An 18,364-nucleotide genomic window follows, 5' to 3' on the forward strand; every position below is an offset into this window, starting at 1 on the left:
ATCTTTTTCAAATTCAATTGTAGGATTTGCACGGCGTTGAGTATTTTCTTGTATATAAGATGCAAGCCATTTAGATTGACGAAACCATAATATTTTATGTACTTTTACCAATATTAAACCTTGTTTTAGATAAAATTGTAATACTCTATAATGCAAGATATAATTCGATTTCGATTTAAGTGTCAATAGTAATTTTGAGTATTTACCATTCGGTGTAACTTCATTAGTGGGAGCACACGGAAAATCAGAATGGTATTCGTGTAAATAATTTGGATACTCTAAGTCCACTTCTAGAAAAAAAAAAACATTCACTATCCGTGGGCCAATTGATAATTTTAGTTTTGTCTTGCCAATTGTTAATTTTATCCTCCCACCGAAAACCACCATATGGTAAATAGTCAATCATTGATAGTCCGTACAGATTGTTCATGTCAATATACAGTAAATAAGATTTTTCTTTTTCCGCATCAAAATCATGTACGTAAGGACTATTAGCTTTGGCATATCTTAACACAGCTTGAGTAATACCTCCGCGAATCGATTTTTCTACAAACATATACATATTGATATCTGATAAAAGTTCAAGTTCAATTTTTGTTCTATATAACATGGCTTGCCATGCCAACCCAGGTGCAGTAAAACAATTAATCGGATCAATGCAAAAAGCATTTAAACATGTCTTTCTAAAATTCTCCAACACATCTGCTGTGAGAAGTACATCACATTTTAAATATAGATCGTGGTAGCCCCCTAAATTTTCACATTTAAACACACGCCAAATCAGTTTTGCATATTGATAATCAGTCCCGGAAATTTGTGTTCCATTCAATTTTCTATTAAATGCCTCTCTTTCAGGAAATTCAGTTTCATTAAATGTATCTAAATTTGTTATGTAATCGTAATAATAAATTCCCTTACTGAGAATTAAAGGAAACTTACCATCGGAAAAATATTGCTTTGTATAGACAAATTGCTCAGGTTTTAATTTCGACAACAAATTTTCAAGACTGTACGGCAGGAATTTAAATAAGTCTACAAAACATAACTTGATAGTTCTACCATTAAAATTACAGTGCTTAGAGAATGTTATGTATTTCTCAGTGCTTTCAGCAATTACCGAAATATTTCCAGGGGTGCAACCTAATTCTTTCACAAATAAATGTGCATCATACCCAGACAAATTATGGAAGAAGACAGGGATAAAATTACTTTAACGTTTAATTTGTAAATTGCAACTGTTGCACACCGTGGCAATATACTGACCAGTTAAATGGTTATGATGTTTAACTTTTCTATTGTTACTCGTATATTTACTATCACAAACTGAGCATTAGGTGGATAGATTAAACTCCTCTAACTGAGAACTATTTAATGGTATTAATGGTTTTTGTTGATCTAATATGTTTATGATTTTTCTTAATTCATTCTCCATAGCAGACACAAACTTCATCGATACATTTTCTCCCCGATAAATAACTAAATCTGATTTCATATAGTTGTTACTCCAACATACAATATAACCAAAACTGCATGGTATATGTTGCTGAATTTGTATTGTATGAGATCCACTTTGTTTATTTATAGGTTTTAATAAACTTTCAAAATCTGCAACTATTATCACATCATTCTGTAATAACAATTTCAAATTTCGAAATTTTAAAACTTCTCCTTGTTTCGGCATGTTAATTTTGGTTGGAGTGTGTTCTTTACATAGTTTGTCATGTTCATCTAATTTTGATTTGTTATAAAAAGATACTAAACATCGTCTACAAATAAATGTTTGATGAGTACCTAAGTGATGTCTGACTAAACCATTTAAATTTGTAATTAAACAATAATGAGAGTTTAAATATAATAAATCTATATGTTTAAATACACCTGTATTTTCGCTTATACGTAACGGAAAAATAGTTTCATTATCATAATTAATGCCATATATATTAATAGAAATTTATTCCTTAGTAAATACAGAATTATACATATGTTCAAATTTGCTTATGTGTGCTATTTCGACTGGAAATTTTATATTGGTTTTTTCAAATAATGGTAATAAAGTATTAATATATTGTATGTAATTATTCACACGATATGGATTATCTTTTGCGGGATGCAATGTAGCTAGAATACTATACATAAAACTTCTATTATCGGTATTTTGAATATTTAAAACACATTTTGTGGATAAAATCCATTGAGGCAATTTTACACAAGTTTTCTCGTTATGACTCTTCAATAACGCATTGAGATTTTTTGTTAAACATCAATTTTCTTCACAATACAGTAAATCTATACGTTTATCTACACATGTGTTTTCGCTTATACGTAACGGAAAAATAGTTTCATTATCATAATCAATGCCATATATGTTAATAGAAATTTGTTCCTTAGTAAATACAGAATTATACATATGTTCAAATTTGCTTATGTGTTCTATTTCGACGGGAAATTTTATATTCGTTTTTTCAAATAATGGTAATAAAGTATTAATATATTGTATGTAATTATTTACACGATTTGGTTGTTCTTTTACTGGATGCAACGCAGCTAGAATGCAGTACATAAAACATCTATTATCATTATTTTGAATATGTATAACACATTTTTTGGATAAAATCCATTGAGGTAATTTTATAAAAGAAGAAGCTGACATAGGATCATATTTACTGATTTTAATTTCTAAGTGATGGTTTGGTTCAGAACATAAAGACCACCCTGATTTCTTAATTGCTCTATTTTCTTGTTCAACTAAAATTTTATTAAATAGTTTTTCTATTATAGAATTCACATCTGTACTCCTTAAAATAATTTCGTTACCACTATTTACAAAGAATCTACATGTTTCTAAATCTACTGGTTTTACAAAAGTTGTAGCCAAAGAAAAATTTACTTTAAAAGATGAATTATCTTGTTCCTGTTTTAATATATCTAAACAGTCGTTTCTTTTATTACTTAAAAAACATCCACTATCCTCATTTAAAACAGTATCACATTTTAAAATAAATTTTTTAAAATTATTATTAAATAGAGTATCAGTTGGTGAATTAATAGAATTTGATTTAACCTTTTTTGTTGCCATTTTTTTAAACTAACTCAAAGTTACTATAATAATTCTGAACTGAGTTTTTATAATATAATATTATTATTATAAAATGTCTTACTTACAAAAGAAAACAAAACCACACTAATAATAAACCACACACACAAAAAATATCTGAACTTTATGCTTCGAACAGCAAACAGGAAGTGATTACAAAAAAACATGTCGGTCAGTCTTTTATACCTGTCTGATCGCATTACGTCATATTGCGCAATAGGTATGAGTCATGCTCGGGGAATCCCCTCTTTTTTATACCTTTGTGATTGATTACATTACGTTCAGGGATTCCTATCGTTGAATGACAAGTTATTGTCTGTTAAAGAGAAAATTAGCTCAATGTTTTTAAAATCCGGATGAATGACGTAATGAGAATTATCTACATATGGCGGAAGTTATTATGTAACTGATAACAAAACACGGAAGTTTTGCATTCCTCTACAATCTTTAAATAACCTCTGCTATGTTCGAATATAGGTTAGAACAAGTTCACTCCTTAAAAGAATCTTTGCTATAGGGTTCGAATGTATTATCTGTTATGTTCAAATAAGGGTTGAAAAATGAGAACGAGTACACCCCCCCCGTAGTCTTATGTCTGCTATGTGTTGTTGGAAAATAAGCCATGTTCTTTTATTAGCTGTGCTATGTATTATCTGTTCTGTTGTATGTTCGTAGTCTCAGTGTAATTTCTGCTATGTTAAAATAGGGGTTGGAAAAGGGAACGAGTTCACCCTTAAAAAGTGGTCATAAAAGAGAATGAATACACCCCTAAAATGGAGGATGTTGTGTTTATTATCTCCTCTGCTATGTGTTCGTAACTGCTATCTTACATAGTCTTATGCTAAGGGGTTGAAAACGAATACACCTCTGCTATGTGTTCGTAGGGGTTGAAAACGAGTACACCCCTTAAAATGTACTCATAAAAGGGAATGAATCTTACGTATTCTCTGGTCTGCTGTGTGTTCATTGTCTCAGTGTAATTTCTGCTATGTTAAAATAAGGGTTGGAAAAGGGAACGAGTTCACCCCTTAAAAAGTGGTCATAAAAGAGAATGAATACACCCTTGTGTGTTACGTATTCTTATGTATTATCTGTTCTGCTGTATGTTCATAGTCTCAGTGTAATTTCTGCTATGTTAAAATAAGGGTTGGAAAATATGCTCATAAAAGGGAACGAGTACACCCCCTAAAATGGAGGTCGTAAAAGAGAACGAATACACCCCCTAAAATGTGCTCATAAAAGGGAATAAATTCACCCCTAAAATGGAGGTCGTAAAAGACCGTGGGCTCACGGTGTACGGTGGTCATTTTCCCAGGGGCTTGTGAGTTGTCCTAGTATGAGCTAGTATGAGCCAGATCGATCCATTTTCTACTACTAGCGAGTAGTTTAAATCACAAAATAATTCAAATTGGGCCAGACACGCACATTTTTGGGCTACCTTTAATTATCTGCAGGCTATTAATTCTTAAGGATATGCTACTTGTTATTTTTATTTAGATGAAATTACGAATTATTAGTTTTATGTAGTACAATAACAGTTTTGTTTGTTGAGTATTCTAATCACAATAAACAACAGTTTTACTAAAACTAGCATGTTCGATACTAGTTCAAGTCTTGTTTTAGTACTTTTTTAATCTTCAGATCTGGCAATATTAGACTTTCGATAACTTTGCACTGTTGCAATATCATTGATCGTGTTCAGGGGCGGATCCAGGACGGACTTCCGGGAAGGGCCGATGGGTTGTCATACTGCTACTTTGAGCTACTTTTAAGAGCTTCAAATTCTGGGATGGGTTTTATTTATATATGTAAAATAAGAGAGTTTCCTCTGTTTTTTGGTGGATCCGCCACTGTTCGTGTTGCTGTTTTAGTTAATACCTGGACCTAATAGTTATTCGAAGCTGTGTAAATATGAACATTGCAAATTTAATTGTGTTTCTGTATTGTCCATATTAACAGAATGAATAACTGGACTTAACAACAAATCTTCGAAAATTGATGGCTGTCAGATAAAGAATTTAGCAATTAAATAAAAGAAGTGAGGAATAAATAGTGAGTAAACATTTTGAAAGTGTGGTAAAGTGTATTTCAGAGTCCACAAAACTCACACGCAAACATATCTCCTTGAAAATCAGAAAAATCACCCATTTCATATTATCACAGCCTGCCCAGTTCATTCACGCAGCAGTTCTACTGTAACTGATGCAATCACATACCACCACATACGTTTGCTCTAACATACCACCGCCTACAATCCGAAACTGCGGTCGCCGCCTGACCATTGCCAATGCAGCCATCTGACATTTTTATGTTTGGACTACAAATCGTTCAAATCTACTATTTTTGGAGCACAACCTTGTTACTTTTTAATTTTAATATCTGGCAACACTGGTTCGGATAGTAAAGTAATATCTATTATTTTCTTCCCGACGCCTGCCTGCAACCAGCTTTCCGAAGCCTCCCCCCCGAAGCCAGGAAACATAGGTGAAATTTTTGAGGGGGTAAGGGGTTCTTATGGCATGGGGGTCGATATAACTTACCACATTAATGATTCGGAAACATTTTACATGCATGCAAGATCAACAAACTAGAACACATAATAAAACTATCACTGACTTACGAAGCATCTGCTTTGACGGTCACAGATGGAAGTCCACTTTTCTGGCTTTTCGCTGTGCAAAATCGTTGATAAGGTCCTCATAGTTTATTGTTGAGGCAACTTCCTTTTCGATGGACAAAATAGCTAAGCCGCACAATCTGCTTTGCGACACTGTTGATCGTAGATAGTTTTTGATAAGTTTCAACTTCGAAAAGCTTCTTTCCGCGCTGGAAACTGTCACAGGAATTGTCAACATAATTCTGTATGCAATAACGATGTTGGAAAATGAATCTCGAATGGGCCAAATGTACTGACGACACTCTTGGGTGGCATTGATGTTATCAGGAAACATTTCTCGAAAAATCTTCAATTCTGCGCACAAGTCAATTCCGTCCAAATCGCGTGAATCTTTGCGTGTAACATGTTTTCCAAATCCATGCAGCACTTTAACAAATAATCGTCGTTCAATGACCACAAACCCTTCAAGTTGTAAAGAAATCCAAAGATTGAAGCATACTCTTCCAGTTGTTCGAATCTTTTTTCCATTGAGATAAGTGCTTGATCCACTATCCATAAGAAATATCCTGTTCTGAAGGACTCCTCCGGCGAAGATGTTTCTTCGTCGTTACCCTCATAATCGAATTGTTTTTTCTTGCATCTGACTCTTCGTTCCTTGAATTTCTGAGCTACGTTCATTTCGGACGCAATTTCCTTTGCTGCGATCATAGCATCGGAGTATCCGGTTTCCCGGTACTTTCTCAAGAAAGTAATAAGGCCTTTGATTTGCTGTATTGCCACATCGAGCTGCATGTCAGCTGATTGCAAAGTTTTGCTGACAGAATTCACAGGAAATAAAATGTCATACCACATGATTAAGCTCAGAATAAGCTCGAAGCTTTCGAGCTCATAATTTGCAAGACATTCGGCTTCACTTTTTACTAGCGGATCATTGGCGGTATCTGCGATAGTCAACAGTGCCTCCCTGACTTCTTTCGTCTGATAACGCAGCGCTTTCACACTTTCCAGGCGGCACTCCCACCGCGTTTCTGAAAGTAATTTTGTAGTCATGAAAGGCACGGTTTCTTCCAAAATTTTCCACCTTTCAGCCGAGGCAGCAAAGCATTTATATATTCTCTGTATGACACCAAAAAACGTCACTCCTTGGGAGTTGCATTTAGCCATGTCTCCTAAAACAAGGTTCAAGTTATGGCAGCCATACGGAGTGTAAAATGCTCGACTGTTCATGCGAAGAATGTGCGCTTGAACTCCTTGGTGTTTTCCCTTCATGTTCGCACCATTGTCGTACCCCTGGCCACAATCGGCGATGTCCAGACCGAGGTTCGCCAGTGCGGCAAGAAGAGCTTCAGACAACCCCTTTCCTGTTGAGTTGTCTACATCCAGAAATTCGATGAAGTGCTCCATCACCTTCACTTCCGGATCTGATACGTCCACAAAACGCAATATTAGGGACATCTGCTCTTTGTGGCCATCATCAGGCATGCAGTCAAGGATGACGGCAAAATATTCAGCAAGTTTCACTTTATCAATAATTTTCCCCTTTACTTCTGACGCCATAAGGTCGATAAGCTCATTTTGGATCCTATGTCCGAGGTAATGGTCGTGAGCCTCGTCGTTCTTAATTCGGCGGAGATGTTCTTGCATGGTTGGATCGAATTTGGCCAGCATCTCAACTAAGCCTAAAAACTGACATTGTACAGTACATTGTTCGGCGCATAAAGTTTCTCCGTTCTCCCACGAAATGCGCTGTTGTTTTCGGCAAGGTACTGTACAATCGCTAGAATTCTTGTTAACACTGCGCGCCAATGCAGCTTTTCTTTTCTAATTCGTTCTAGCATCATGTTAACTATTGTGCTACCATTGGACATTCTCCTAGCTGATTCCAACCACGCTGTCATGCACTTAACGTGATTTACAGAAACTTCGTGGTGCTGAAGTTTATCGCCAAGATGCTTCCAGTCGCAGCAGCCTTCGTTTGCTATCTGGCCTCTAGTAGCTGTCGTGCCAAACAACTTAAAAGGAAAGCAAAATATTCTGTCTCTGATCTTCGAATAACTTAGCCATCGCCTATCCACTGTTTCTCCGTTCGGCATCCTCCGTGTAAAGAAATTGTTCGAAAAATGTCTGTTACCTTCGTCCTTTGGGTATTCACAGTCACTTAGCCTTGGACCCTTCTCCACTAACATGTCACGCACTTCACTGTTAATATGTTTCCAATTACCTGGATCGTATATGTCCTCGAACAGTGTGCTCGTCGTTTGAAGAGTGTCAGAAGTATGCAGAGGAATGATCGCGCTTTCACAGGAGAGGTCACTTTCTGGGTCTGTTGCAACAACGTTGTCCCCAGAGAATTGCACCAAGTTTTCATTGTTGCTTGTGGGACAACAGGGCGTAGAAACAGTTTTGTTGCCGGCTAGTTTGTTTTCTTCGTCGGACGCAAAACTTGGTATCACAACCTGGTCTGTCGCATCACACCGGTCGCTCACAGTCACAGACAAATCATCATCCGTGTTCTCAAGTTTTTGGTGTTGATCCGCTGATTTTACCGCTACAACAAACTTGTCCAAAGATCCCTTTTGCTTCTGAATGAAATCTTTATATTTCCGTTTCTTGGCTTTCGAGCTCCACTTTCGTATTTACGGAATTTGTCTCTGTCTCTGCCACTCATGATGGTCGCTTATTCTTTGCCCAATAAACGAATAATCGGGCGGTCCGAATTCTGAAGCCAAACTGAGGTGCTACACAAGGCGTGCAATAGGAGCTATTTCTTGGAAGCGATGACTCAGAGGTGTCCGTAGCAACAGGACCACTCTTCTGACCCAAAAGCAACAAACAACATGACTTCTCACTCTATTTCGACAACAAAGAAAAGTTGAGATAAGGCCATTTAGAGTCACGTGCATGGTATTAGCGTCGCCTTGTTGGTGACCCATTGTTAATCCGAAACTCAAGGGCGTAATTATTACGGTACTTTAAAACCAAAAATATCATGCTAAACGCTTTCATAGTAACGGTGTAGATTTCGGGAATTTAAGGCTTCTAAAAGTAAAATATTGAGTAAGAAGTTCTGGTTTATGAAAACTGGTTTCCGAAGAAATCCACCACACCGTATTATTGGCCAAAGTATTCACTTAACTCTAAGCTACGGTACATTAGAATGTTGCAGAGGCCCCGCATATTTGAGCTGACTGTGACAAGAGAATACCTTATCGCGGGGCCTGGGGCGGATGCCCCAGTCGCCACCCCCAAAGGCCGCCTCTGCTGTTAACGTAGCTACGTAACGATGGGTATTTATTCTTTTTCCTGAGAAAAGTTGCTCACACTGATACTACTACCGAACATGGAAATAATGCAAATTTACGGGTTCCTAGGAACTGCACAGGCAAATATTTGTAACACTCAGGAGGAGCTATGTATTTATGAAATTTTTGCTTTAAAGTTGAGTCGCACTGAATTTCTGTTAATTCAGTCTGTAAATGGATTGACACTCTCTCAACGACAGTTAAAAATCAGACAGTGCGTAAAAAGAAAAAAATGAAATGAAATCTTTGAGTTTTACCTACCGGTTATGCCGGTGAGGCTAAAGGAGACGGTGACGATGAGTAATGAATGAAATGGTGGAATGAAGAAAGTGGGAGGAAACGGGAGAACCCCGAGGAAACCCACGCACACGGTGTTTGTCCAGCACAAAGTTCACTTGGCGGGGGCTGGGATCGAACCTGGGACCCCAAGCACCAGAGGTGAACGCTCTACCACGGACCCACCGCGGCCCAGTGCGTAAAAAGAATCATTACAAATTTTTAATAAGTAAATTATATATATATATTCATTCTTGAGGTGAACCGAGGGTCACAGAAATATTAGTCAAGAACCGCATGCCGTCCATGAGCTGGCATGCATATTCTACACCAAAAGTAGCCAAACTTATGAAGTTTCTAAGCTACCGTACGTACGGTTTTCAAATTCTACTGTGAGCTACCAACTTTTTAAAGAAAAATCTTACATTTGTTTATTGCCAATAAACTTACATTTCTAGTAAATATGAAGTCAATTTTAATTAAACTGTATATAACAAAAAAGAAAATGAAATTTAATGGTACATAAGAAAGAAATTGAAGTGTAGTTAGTAATAAATAACAAATGTAAAAACAGATTCTTTTAGATCAGACTTAATTAACTTTAATGAGAAGGAGGGAACATAAGAACTGAAGAGTTCTTTCAAATAATAGTGCTTTATTTCTTCGCAATATAAAAGTCACTAGATTTATTAATAACTCGCTAAATCGTCATTTAAATATTATCAAAAAAAAAAAAAAAAAGCTAATCGAAAATATTATTTTTTGTCGCTATTCTGGAAGTCGAAACCCTTAGAATTACCGACTTTTACCCAAATTGGCAACACTGATCAAGGTTAGCCAACCGAAGCTTTAGCTCGATCTACCGAAAATGTCTCTGCGAGCTACTAATAGCATGGGATGACTGTATTTACAGTGTCTATAAAGTCCTTGCAAATTCAATAAATGCTAATATCTTCGGACAGATTGACCCGATCTCATAAATTCACTGTAGCTTTATTGTTAGACATATTATCAGAAAACTTTGCAGACGAATTGAAAAGAAAACTTAAAAAAAGAAAAATGTATATGTTGCAGATTAACTTGTGATTTTTGCTACAAGAGCTCGGCAATGAGCATTTATTCAAAATGGGGACAGGCACAGAGAAAGCCTATGTGCTCAAGTTTCATCATATCAGTCTGTCCTAACGGTATAACGACACTTTCCAACGAAGTTCAACAAAGATTCACCAATTGTCAAATCCATTCGGCGATAGAATGCAGAGTTTATAGCATCAGGATGGCTGTAAAAAGAAATCAACTGGTCGGCTTACGGTGGCTAAACAGACTACTGAAAAACCAATGGATTGGTCGTGGTGAGGATGATGATAAGCAATTCCTGTCATGGTCTCCATGCTCTTCGGTCCTAATCTCATGTAATTTGTTTTGTGTAGGGTTATGTGAAAGACAGTGTTTACGCCTCTTCTACCAACAAACCTAATAGAACCGAGAGCTCGCATCAATAGCGCTTTCCAACGGATTTATGTACAGATGGTGATCAGAAAAATGGAAACACCTGAACGAAATTGCAACTTACCAGATTAATATTGTGTCGGGCCACCTTTCGCCTTCAGAACAGCCTTGATGCGACGTGGGATGGAGGCATAGAGGTCGTCAATGGTAGCAAGTGGAATTTTTACACCATTCCTCGTGTAGAGCATCGACCAGTTCTGTGAGAGAGGATGGACGTGGAAATCGTCGCCGGAGTCGTGTTTCCAAGACGGACCACAGATGTTCAATTATGTTGAGATCTGGGGATTGGGCGGGCCAGACGAGGTGTTGAACTTCATCCCGATGTTCCTCAAACCACGCTGCAACAACGCCACCTGAGTGAATGGGTGCATTATCATCCTGGAAGATGGCGTCATTGTCCGGGAACAACATCCGGACCATAGGATGCAAGTGGTCTCCTAAAATTGCGACATAATCGTTGGCAGTGATTCGTCCGCTAAGTGTGACCACAGGACCCAATAAAAACCATGATATGGCGGCCCACAGCATCACCGAGCCGCCGCCATGTTTCACAGTTGGGCGGAGACACTACAGATCATAAGCTTCTTTGGGCATTCTCCACACATAAACACGGCCCGTGGTTGGGAATAGGGTGAAGGATGACTCATCCGACCATATTACACGTTTCCAGTCCTGAACGGTCCAGGTTGCATGGTCGCGGCACCATTTGCTGCGTGCGAAAGCGTTATGGTCCCTGATGAGCGGTTTGGCCCGTGCAACACGACCCCATAAGTTCATGTCATGTAATTCGCAGCGGACTATGATTGTCGAAACAGGATGGCGGAGGTGCTGATTGAGTTCCTCCGTCACTTGCTCCGCACTGGCACGAAGGTTCTGCGTGACAACACGCTTTAATACCCGGCGTGACTTGTCACTCATGATTTTCTTCCGCCCACTGTTCCGCTTCCCCCATGTGGTTTTCCCGTGTGTTGTGTAGGCCGTCATCACTTTCGACACTGTCCCACGCGACACACCTAACACAGTAGCCACTGCCGTCACACTCACTCCACAAAACCGCGCACCAACAATTTTCCCTCTTTGAAAATCTGAGAGGTCACCCATTTGACACTACCTCCGTCTCCTGCAGCCACTGGACACTGCTGTTCCACTGCACCTGATGTAGTATGGAGACCGACCTAACGCACCACCACCAGCGGTCCGGCGCTGCGGGCGCCACGACACCACTGCCAACCCATATATCTGACGTGTTGCCAACTACAGGTGTTTCCATTTTTCTGATCACCATCTGTATATGCTACACCAAGTGTGGGAAGAATTTGATTATCGATTTAATATTTGAAGAATTGCTAGGGAGGGTACATGTAGAACACTTGTAGTATGTCACTAAAAACTTTTTGAATACGTCTGCAAAGTTTTGTATTGGGTCAACCATTTACAAATGACCCTATTCTGGTAAATCAAACACGCTAGAAATGAACCACAAACATCATTTGGTCCTCATTTTCTTTTATAAAATTTGACATTATATAATAGCTTGAATCTTACCTTACAGAGAAGAACATAGTGATGATCGAGAGAAGGTTTGTTACCAGTAGAACCATTCTTCCAGGCACAATGTCTGGAGGAACCAGAAAGCTGAACCATGAGATGATAACCAGAAGAGTACTTGGGAAATATGAAACTAATACATGGCTTATGATGTTACGATGGAACACCATCTTGAAGGCTAAAATTTTAGGTCCACCTTCTTGAAACATAGATAAAATAAAAAGTGATTTTTTAAGTATAACATTGTTCATTTAATTACTTGAAATTATTAGTAATACCTTATTCTACACTTTACATTCTTACATGTATCGTACTTCTTGTGCCAGTAAGTAATTTTCCATGGTGATATAGTTTTGAATCCCATTACAGAATACTGTTTTTCTTCTATCACTGGTACTAAGTCTAGTTTTAATCACTTATATGAAATTAGTGGTTTTCTCTATCTACACTAGGGATGGCCACAAAGTTCCGGTTCCGGCGGAACCGGTTCCGCGAGGAACCGGTTCTCGAAGATCCGGTTTTCAGAACCGGTTCTGGAACCGGTTCCGGACCTGGATCCGAAAACCCGGTTCCAGAACCGGATCTTAGGAACCGGTTCTAGACCTGGATCCGAAAACCCGGTTCCAGAACCGGATCTTAAGAACCGGTTCCAGATCTGGATCTGAAAACCCGGTTCCAGAACCGGATCTTAGGAACCGGTTCCAGATCTGGATCTGAAAACCCGGTTCCAGAACCGGATCTTAAGAACCGGTTCCAGATCTGGATCTGAAAGCCCCCAAAGACCCGTAAAGGAAGCACAAAGTTCACCTTCAAACATAATGCAAAGAGGACCATGCACTTGTGCCTTCCCCGCCCAGACCCGCTTGTGCCCCCAGAAAAAAATTTTGGTGTTTAGCCAAATGAGTTGGCCAGTTTGCCTGTTTAGCCAATGAGTTTGCCAGTTACCCACTTTATTTAGCCAAATGAGACAAGCTGCCGCCGCCTGGGCGCCTGCCTGTCGCTTCTACCATTTCATCTAGCATACTGTTCACAGCTTGCCAGCAGCTCGCGTTTAGCGTAGGGATGGTAACAAAGTTTCGGTTCCAGCGGAACCGGTTCCGCGAGGAACCGGTTCTGTTTTCAGAACCGGTTCCAGACCTGTATCCGAAGAACCGGTTCCAAACCTGGATCCGAAGAACCGGTTCTAGACCTGGATCCGAAGAACCGGTTCTAGATCTGGATCCGAAGAACCGGTTCCAGGCCTGGATCCGAAAAACCGGTTCCGGAACCGGATCTTCAAGAACCGGATCCGTTCAGACCCGAAAACCGGTTCCACCAGGAACCGGTTCTGGCCATCTCTAATCTACACTAACGTCTTTGTGTATGTCTGTCGTCAGCTTTTCGCATAGAAAGAGCACGGGTGTCAATCCCACTGTGAATATGTGTCCCCCTAATATTTGTAAAACAGTTTCCATCCCTCCCTCCAATATTTCAAAAATATTAGATCACGTATGACCCAAAACAGGCTGAGTAATGTAGCAGTTTGCTATGTTCACAAAATAATGTTAGGCAACGTGACTATGAAGAAAGTAACACAGAAGTTTATTTCCAATTGTGAAAGAAAACAGTCACTTTTTGACCCTATGAAGGTGAAGGTGGAGTAAACTATAAAGTAACAAACTGATTTTGTTTGGATAGCGAGCAGCAAAGCGAGTTTACTTTACCTATAATAATAATAATAATAATAATAATAATAATAATAATAATAATAATAATAATAATAATAATAATAATAATAATAATAATAATAATAATTTTTAACTATACATTGTTGAGCGTCATTTACATTATTTGTAGGCTTGTAGGCTTAAAAACTGCTTTAAAACTTTCTCGTTTTCGAGTATTCACTCTACACTGCCTTTTATCTTTATTTTGGTTTTGACACACACTTAGTAGCATTTAACTTCAACTAAAACTGTAACACAAGGTTGGACTTTACTGTAAATAAGCAAACAAACTGTAAAGTGTGTGTGTGTTTTTTATTACCAGATTTTCCAAAACATTAGACTGTCAAAGATAAAAATAAAATACACACACAAAGTTTAAACTTTGGTTTAGTTTTTAGGTCAAAAATGCATAAAATGCAATGTACGATGACTATTTAAAAAAAATTCTGGGGAGGACCCCCCGCTTTCCTGTGGGACTCTATACACCTTACTCCCACCGGTAGTGTGTCCCCCGAAAGTTTATGTACTGCTGACACGAATGAGAAAGAGTAATTTAGAGATACTAGAAGAGTGCACGGATAGAGCTTCACCTCATCTAATTTCGTACAAAGTACTTTTATCGATTTTTCTTAGTTGAAGGGGAATTCAGGGAGCGAAGAAACTGATACATCCTTAAAAAAAAGAAAGAAAGAAAGCATTACTTCGTCAAATTGTCACATCGTCAACTGTTCCAAAAATATAATAAATATTGGTAAATATTGCAAAAACGGCCTAAAAATATGTAATAGCTAGAAGGTATTGCAACACAATCATTAAGTTTAAGAAGGAAATACAACGTGTGGAAAAAAAATTTGGAAACACCCTGTGAAATACGTATCTGATATTAAACTTTTGCCATAGCGGAATGTTTAGGTAACGCTGGCGTTTTTGCCCAATTCAACCATCTGTACATGTAGTCTCCTTAACAAATGCCAAAGTTCATTTCGAGTTGAGACAGTGTTTTTGTGCATTTGCCAGTAATTCATGTCAGAGCTGACGGAATTTCAACGAAGCCAAATTATTATTGGAGATCGGATGGTGGGTGCCCTGGCAAGCAAGCTATGCACTTCCGACCACAGTCCCATATATATATATATATATATATATATATATATATATATATATATATATATATATAGAGAGAGAGAGAGAGAGAGAGAGAGAGCTTGCTTGGTCGCCGAGTGATGTAACACGAAGTTTGGAAACTTTTAGGAGAGTACTTTTTACTGTGTCGTCTAGTTCCAAAACCGGCTCTTGTCCATTTACAGCAAATCCCGGAAAATTGAAAACTGTAGAATCGAGATATTTTGTAGAACTAGAAGTATTGGAGAGTATTCATGTGATTCACATGAATACGCTCAAGTATCTCCAGTTCTACAAAACATATAAATCCTACAGTTTTCCTCATTTTTCCATATTTTCTGCAAATGGACAAGAGCCGGTTTGGAACTGGGTGACTCAACTTCAATATCTTATACAAATGAAATCAAAAGAAAGTTATCAGCATTAGAAAATAAACTTCATAATTATGGTTTTGGTTGCAAGCATAAAATAGATATGAAGTTTTCATGAAGTATTGCATTTTAAAGTTCTCTTCTGAAAAAAAAAAAAAAAAAGAGTTGCACCACTTGTGATTCAAGCGATCCATACGTACCATATTCTATCTACTACTGATAGTTGTCAAAATAATGGAAGTACCTGTAGATGAAGTGGTAACATTGTGGATTCGTGTGTAGTATTACAAGGAGCAGTAGCTTGAGTCCTGGTACTTGAGAATATTTCGCTTGAACTAACACCTGGGATGGATAATGTTGTTCTACAAGCTGTGAAGGTATTGGTGGGGCGGCTTTAAGTACTCGAAGCCGAAAATCATTTATTGAGGCGCTCAAAGCTGCCAACATTTAAATGTTATCAACACCAACTATCAAAGAACATGATTACATTAGAAATTGACTTTTGAGGAAATGTGAGATCATGTTTAGTGCGTCAGGTGAGGTAGAACAGAAGCGTGTGATGAACTGTGCACGCGATGGTAACGGATAATGGGAGACCTATCTGAGGAGAAACGAGGATGAATTGTGAGTACTACATTAGTTAGAGCAAGTTTGTCTAAAATGGCGAATATGATAGGTATGTTGCAAGAACAGTGTCCAAAATGATTTTGGCGTACTGTAACTACTTAAGGGCAAAATACATAGGGAAAAAGTAATAGTGGACGAGAGAAAAGTCTCAGTGAAAAGGATCGCTTAGAATTGAAGAATATCGTTAAGAAACACCATAGAACGAACGAGGAGAAAAGTTACTGCAGAGCTCAATCATTATCTGGGACAGCCTATAGTGACAATCAAAGATCGAAAGAAGTTGCCTAACCGTGTCACCAACACATTCAGTGCGAACGATGGTTGCAAACATGCTAATATGATTCGATTAATTCTCTTTCATCGTAAGGATGTACCAAGTAAATCTCTATTGTTTAAATATTGTATTCAATTAATGATGGAAATTTTCCAAGATGAAAAGGCTTTATTCAATTCACAATACTAAAGCTGTGGAAGTGTAATTTCATGAATGATGTTTATGAACCCTCTAACTTTAGCCAAATTTGCAAGATTATTGAGTAGCTGTGGTCACTTTAGGATCTCAGAGTCCGGAGGATCACATACTCCTCCAACCTTGCTCACGGAACTGAATGCTGCGCTTCCTGATACGCACGAGACAAGATTTGAGACTATCTCGTCTCGAAAATGTGCTGTAAAAATGTTATTATCTCGTCTCGTAAAATGTATCCCATTATTCTAGTGGAAGAGTTGTGTCTCGATTCGAATTTTTTAGGAATATTCTCTCTCGTCTCGTCTCGTGTGCATCCCTAACTGTGCTGTATGAGGAATGGTATCACACAGCTACTGAAAACTATTCACTTCTATGTAGTTCCATTCCACCACAAGCCAGAGCTCTTTTGTTGGCTCACAGTAGTTCTTTGCGCACCGTATTAGTCAGGTAAGATGATATTTTTTTTCAAGTGATCCGTGATTCCAATATTTTGATAAGCATGTATATGTTCTAGAGTTAATGTATGCTTATAATGAGCTTTATACATTACATGTCTCCCTGGAACCGGTAATTTACCACTTGCACAGAGTAGCAACATGTTTTTTTTTCTTTTTTTATCTGTTGTTGATATTTTGTTATCATATTTATCACGTTATCTTTCATGAATGTGTAATCTGGAAATCCTGAATTCCAGTTGTTAGAAGAAAAATGAGTTAATACTTACTTCTACCGTAGTTCTCACTTTTATTCACTTGGAATTCAACTTCATAATTAGGAAGGATCATTTCACCTTCTTTGTTGCTTTTATTTCGTAACAGTCTCAGGCTTATCGGAATATCAAACCATGCTAGATCTACTTGCTCGGCGATATATCGCGCTGAAAATAAGAAAGATAATAATTATTTAGCTACTAATTAACTCGAACAATGAGCAGTAAATTTAAATTTTACTCAAAAAGCATTATTTTCTGTACAATACAATTTAGATATAATATATTAGATGGACCATTTACGTATCTTCATAATCCTTTGTAGCTTTCAAATTATTTAACAGAAAACGCGTAAGTTTTGTACCATGCAATTATCACCAAAGAGACGTTGTTTGGCACTGTTTGTGATAAGGGGTAAAACAAAATTGAAGGGAAACGTCAGGATGTCGTTCCCCCACTTCCAAATATACCTATGGCGTTTCTCCACTTCTTAAAAATGCAATGGGGAAAGATACGCACGGGGACGGCTTGATGTTATGCGTCCCCCTACCTTTTCAGATCCTTTTTTTTAACCCCTGTCTGTGATACCACAAGGTTAACAGTATTACTAACCCAACTAGTAGTTGAAGTTTTTGAAATAACACTACGTTAGGTTACTACATATTTCAAATTTACATATAAAACGAGAACTTACAATAGCATACTAATCATGCAGTGTTGCAAACGAAGAATGTTACAGTATCATAAACATCAAAAAACAACCAAATTTGGACGGTTCTGCAACAGTAATAAAGCAAGTGAGATGGACAGGGCAATGCGTATCCAAAGTACGCTAATGTCCAAATTATTGTTGCATGTCTATAAATATATTGTTGTAGGAATATAATTTGAAAACAAATTCGCCCGATAACGTTAGTGTATAATTGGCAAAGACATGTATGTGGCAAATTTCATATCAAAAGAGCAGTAAATAAGAAAAATAAAACTGAAATAAATCTTTCTTGTCCATTTAGC

The 18,364-nt window shown here is 37.8% G+C and overlaps 1 protein-coding gene across 1 annotated transcript in view; it reads right to left on the reverse strand.

The window, feature by feature from the left end:
- The window catches only part of LOC145681709 (glycine receptor subunit beta-type 4-like), a 38,156-nt gene extending 19,998 nt beyond the window's left edge, over positions 1-18,158 (reverse strand). The window contains exons 1-3 of the mRNA XM_081753323.1: positions 18,045-18,158; positions 17,366-17,518; positions 12,344-12,545 (exon numbers count right to left, since the gene is read on the reverse strand). Of these exons, the coding sequence (XP_081609449.1) occupies positions 12,344-12,545; positions 17,366-17,426 (263 nt within the window). The 5' untranslated portion in view covers positions 17,427-17,518; positions 18,045-18,158. The remainder of the gene's footprint in view (positions 1-12,343; positions 12,546-17,365; positions 17,519-18,044) is intronic.
- Positions 18,159-18,364: the final 206 nt, after the last annotated feature.

This window comes from Thermobia domestica, chromosome 3 (assembly GCF_964235325.1).
Source record: "Thermobia domestica chromosome 3, izTheDome1.hap1.1, whole genome shotgun sequence".
NCBI lineage: Eukaryota > Metazoa > Arthropoda > Insecta > Zygentoma > Lepismatidae > Thermobia > Thermobia domestica.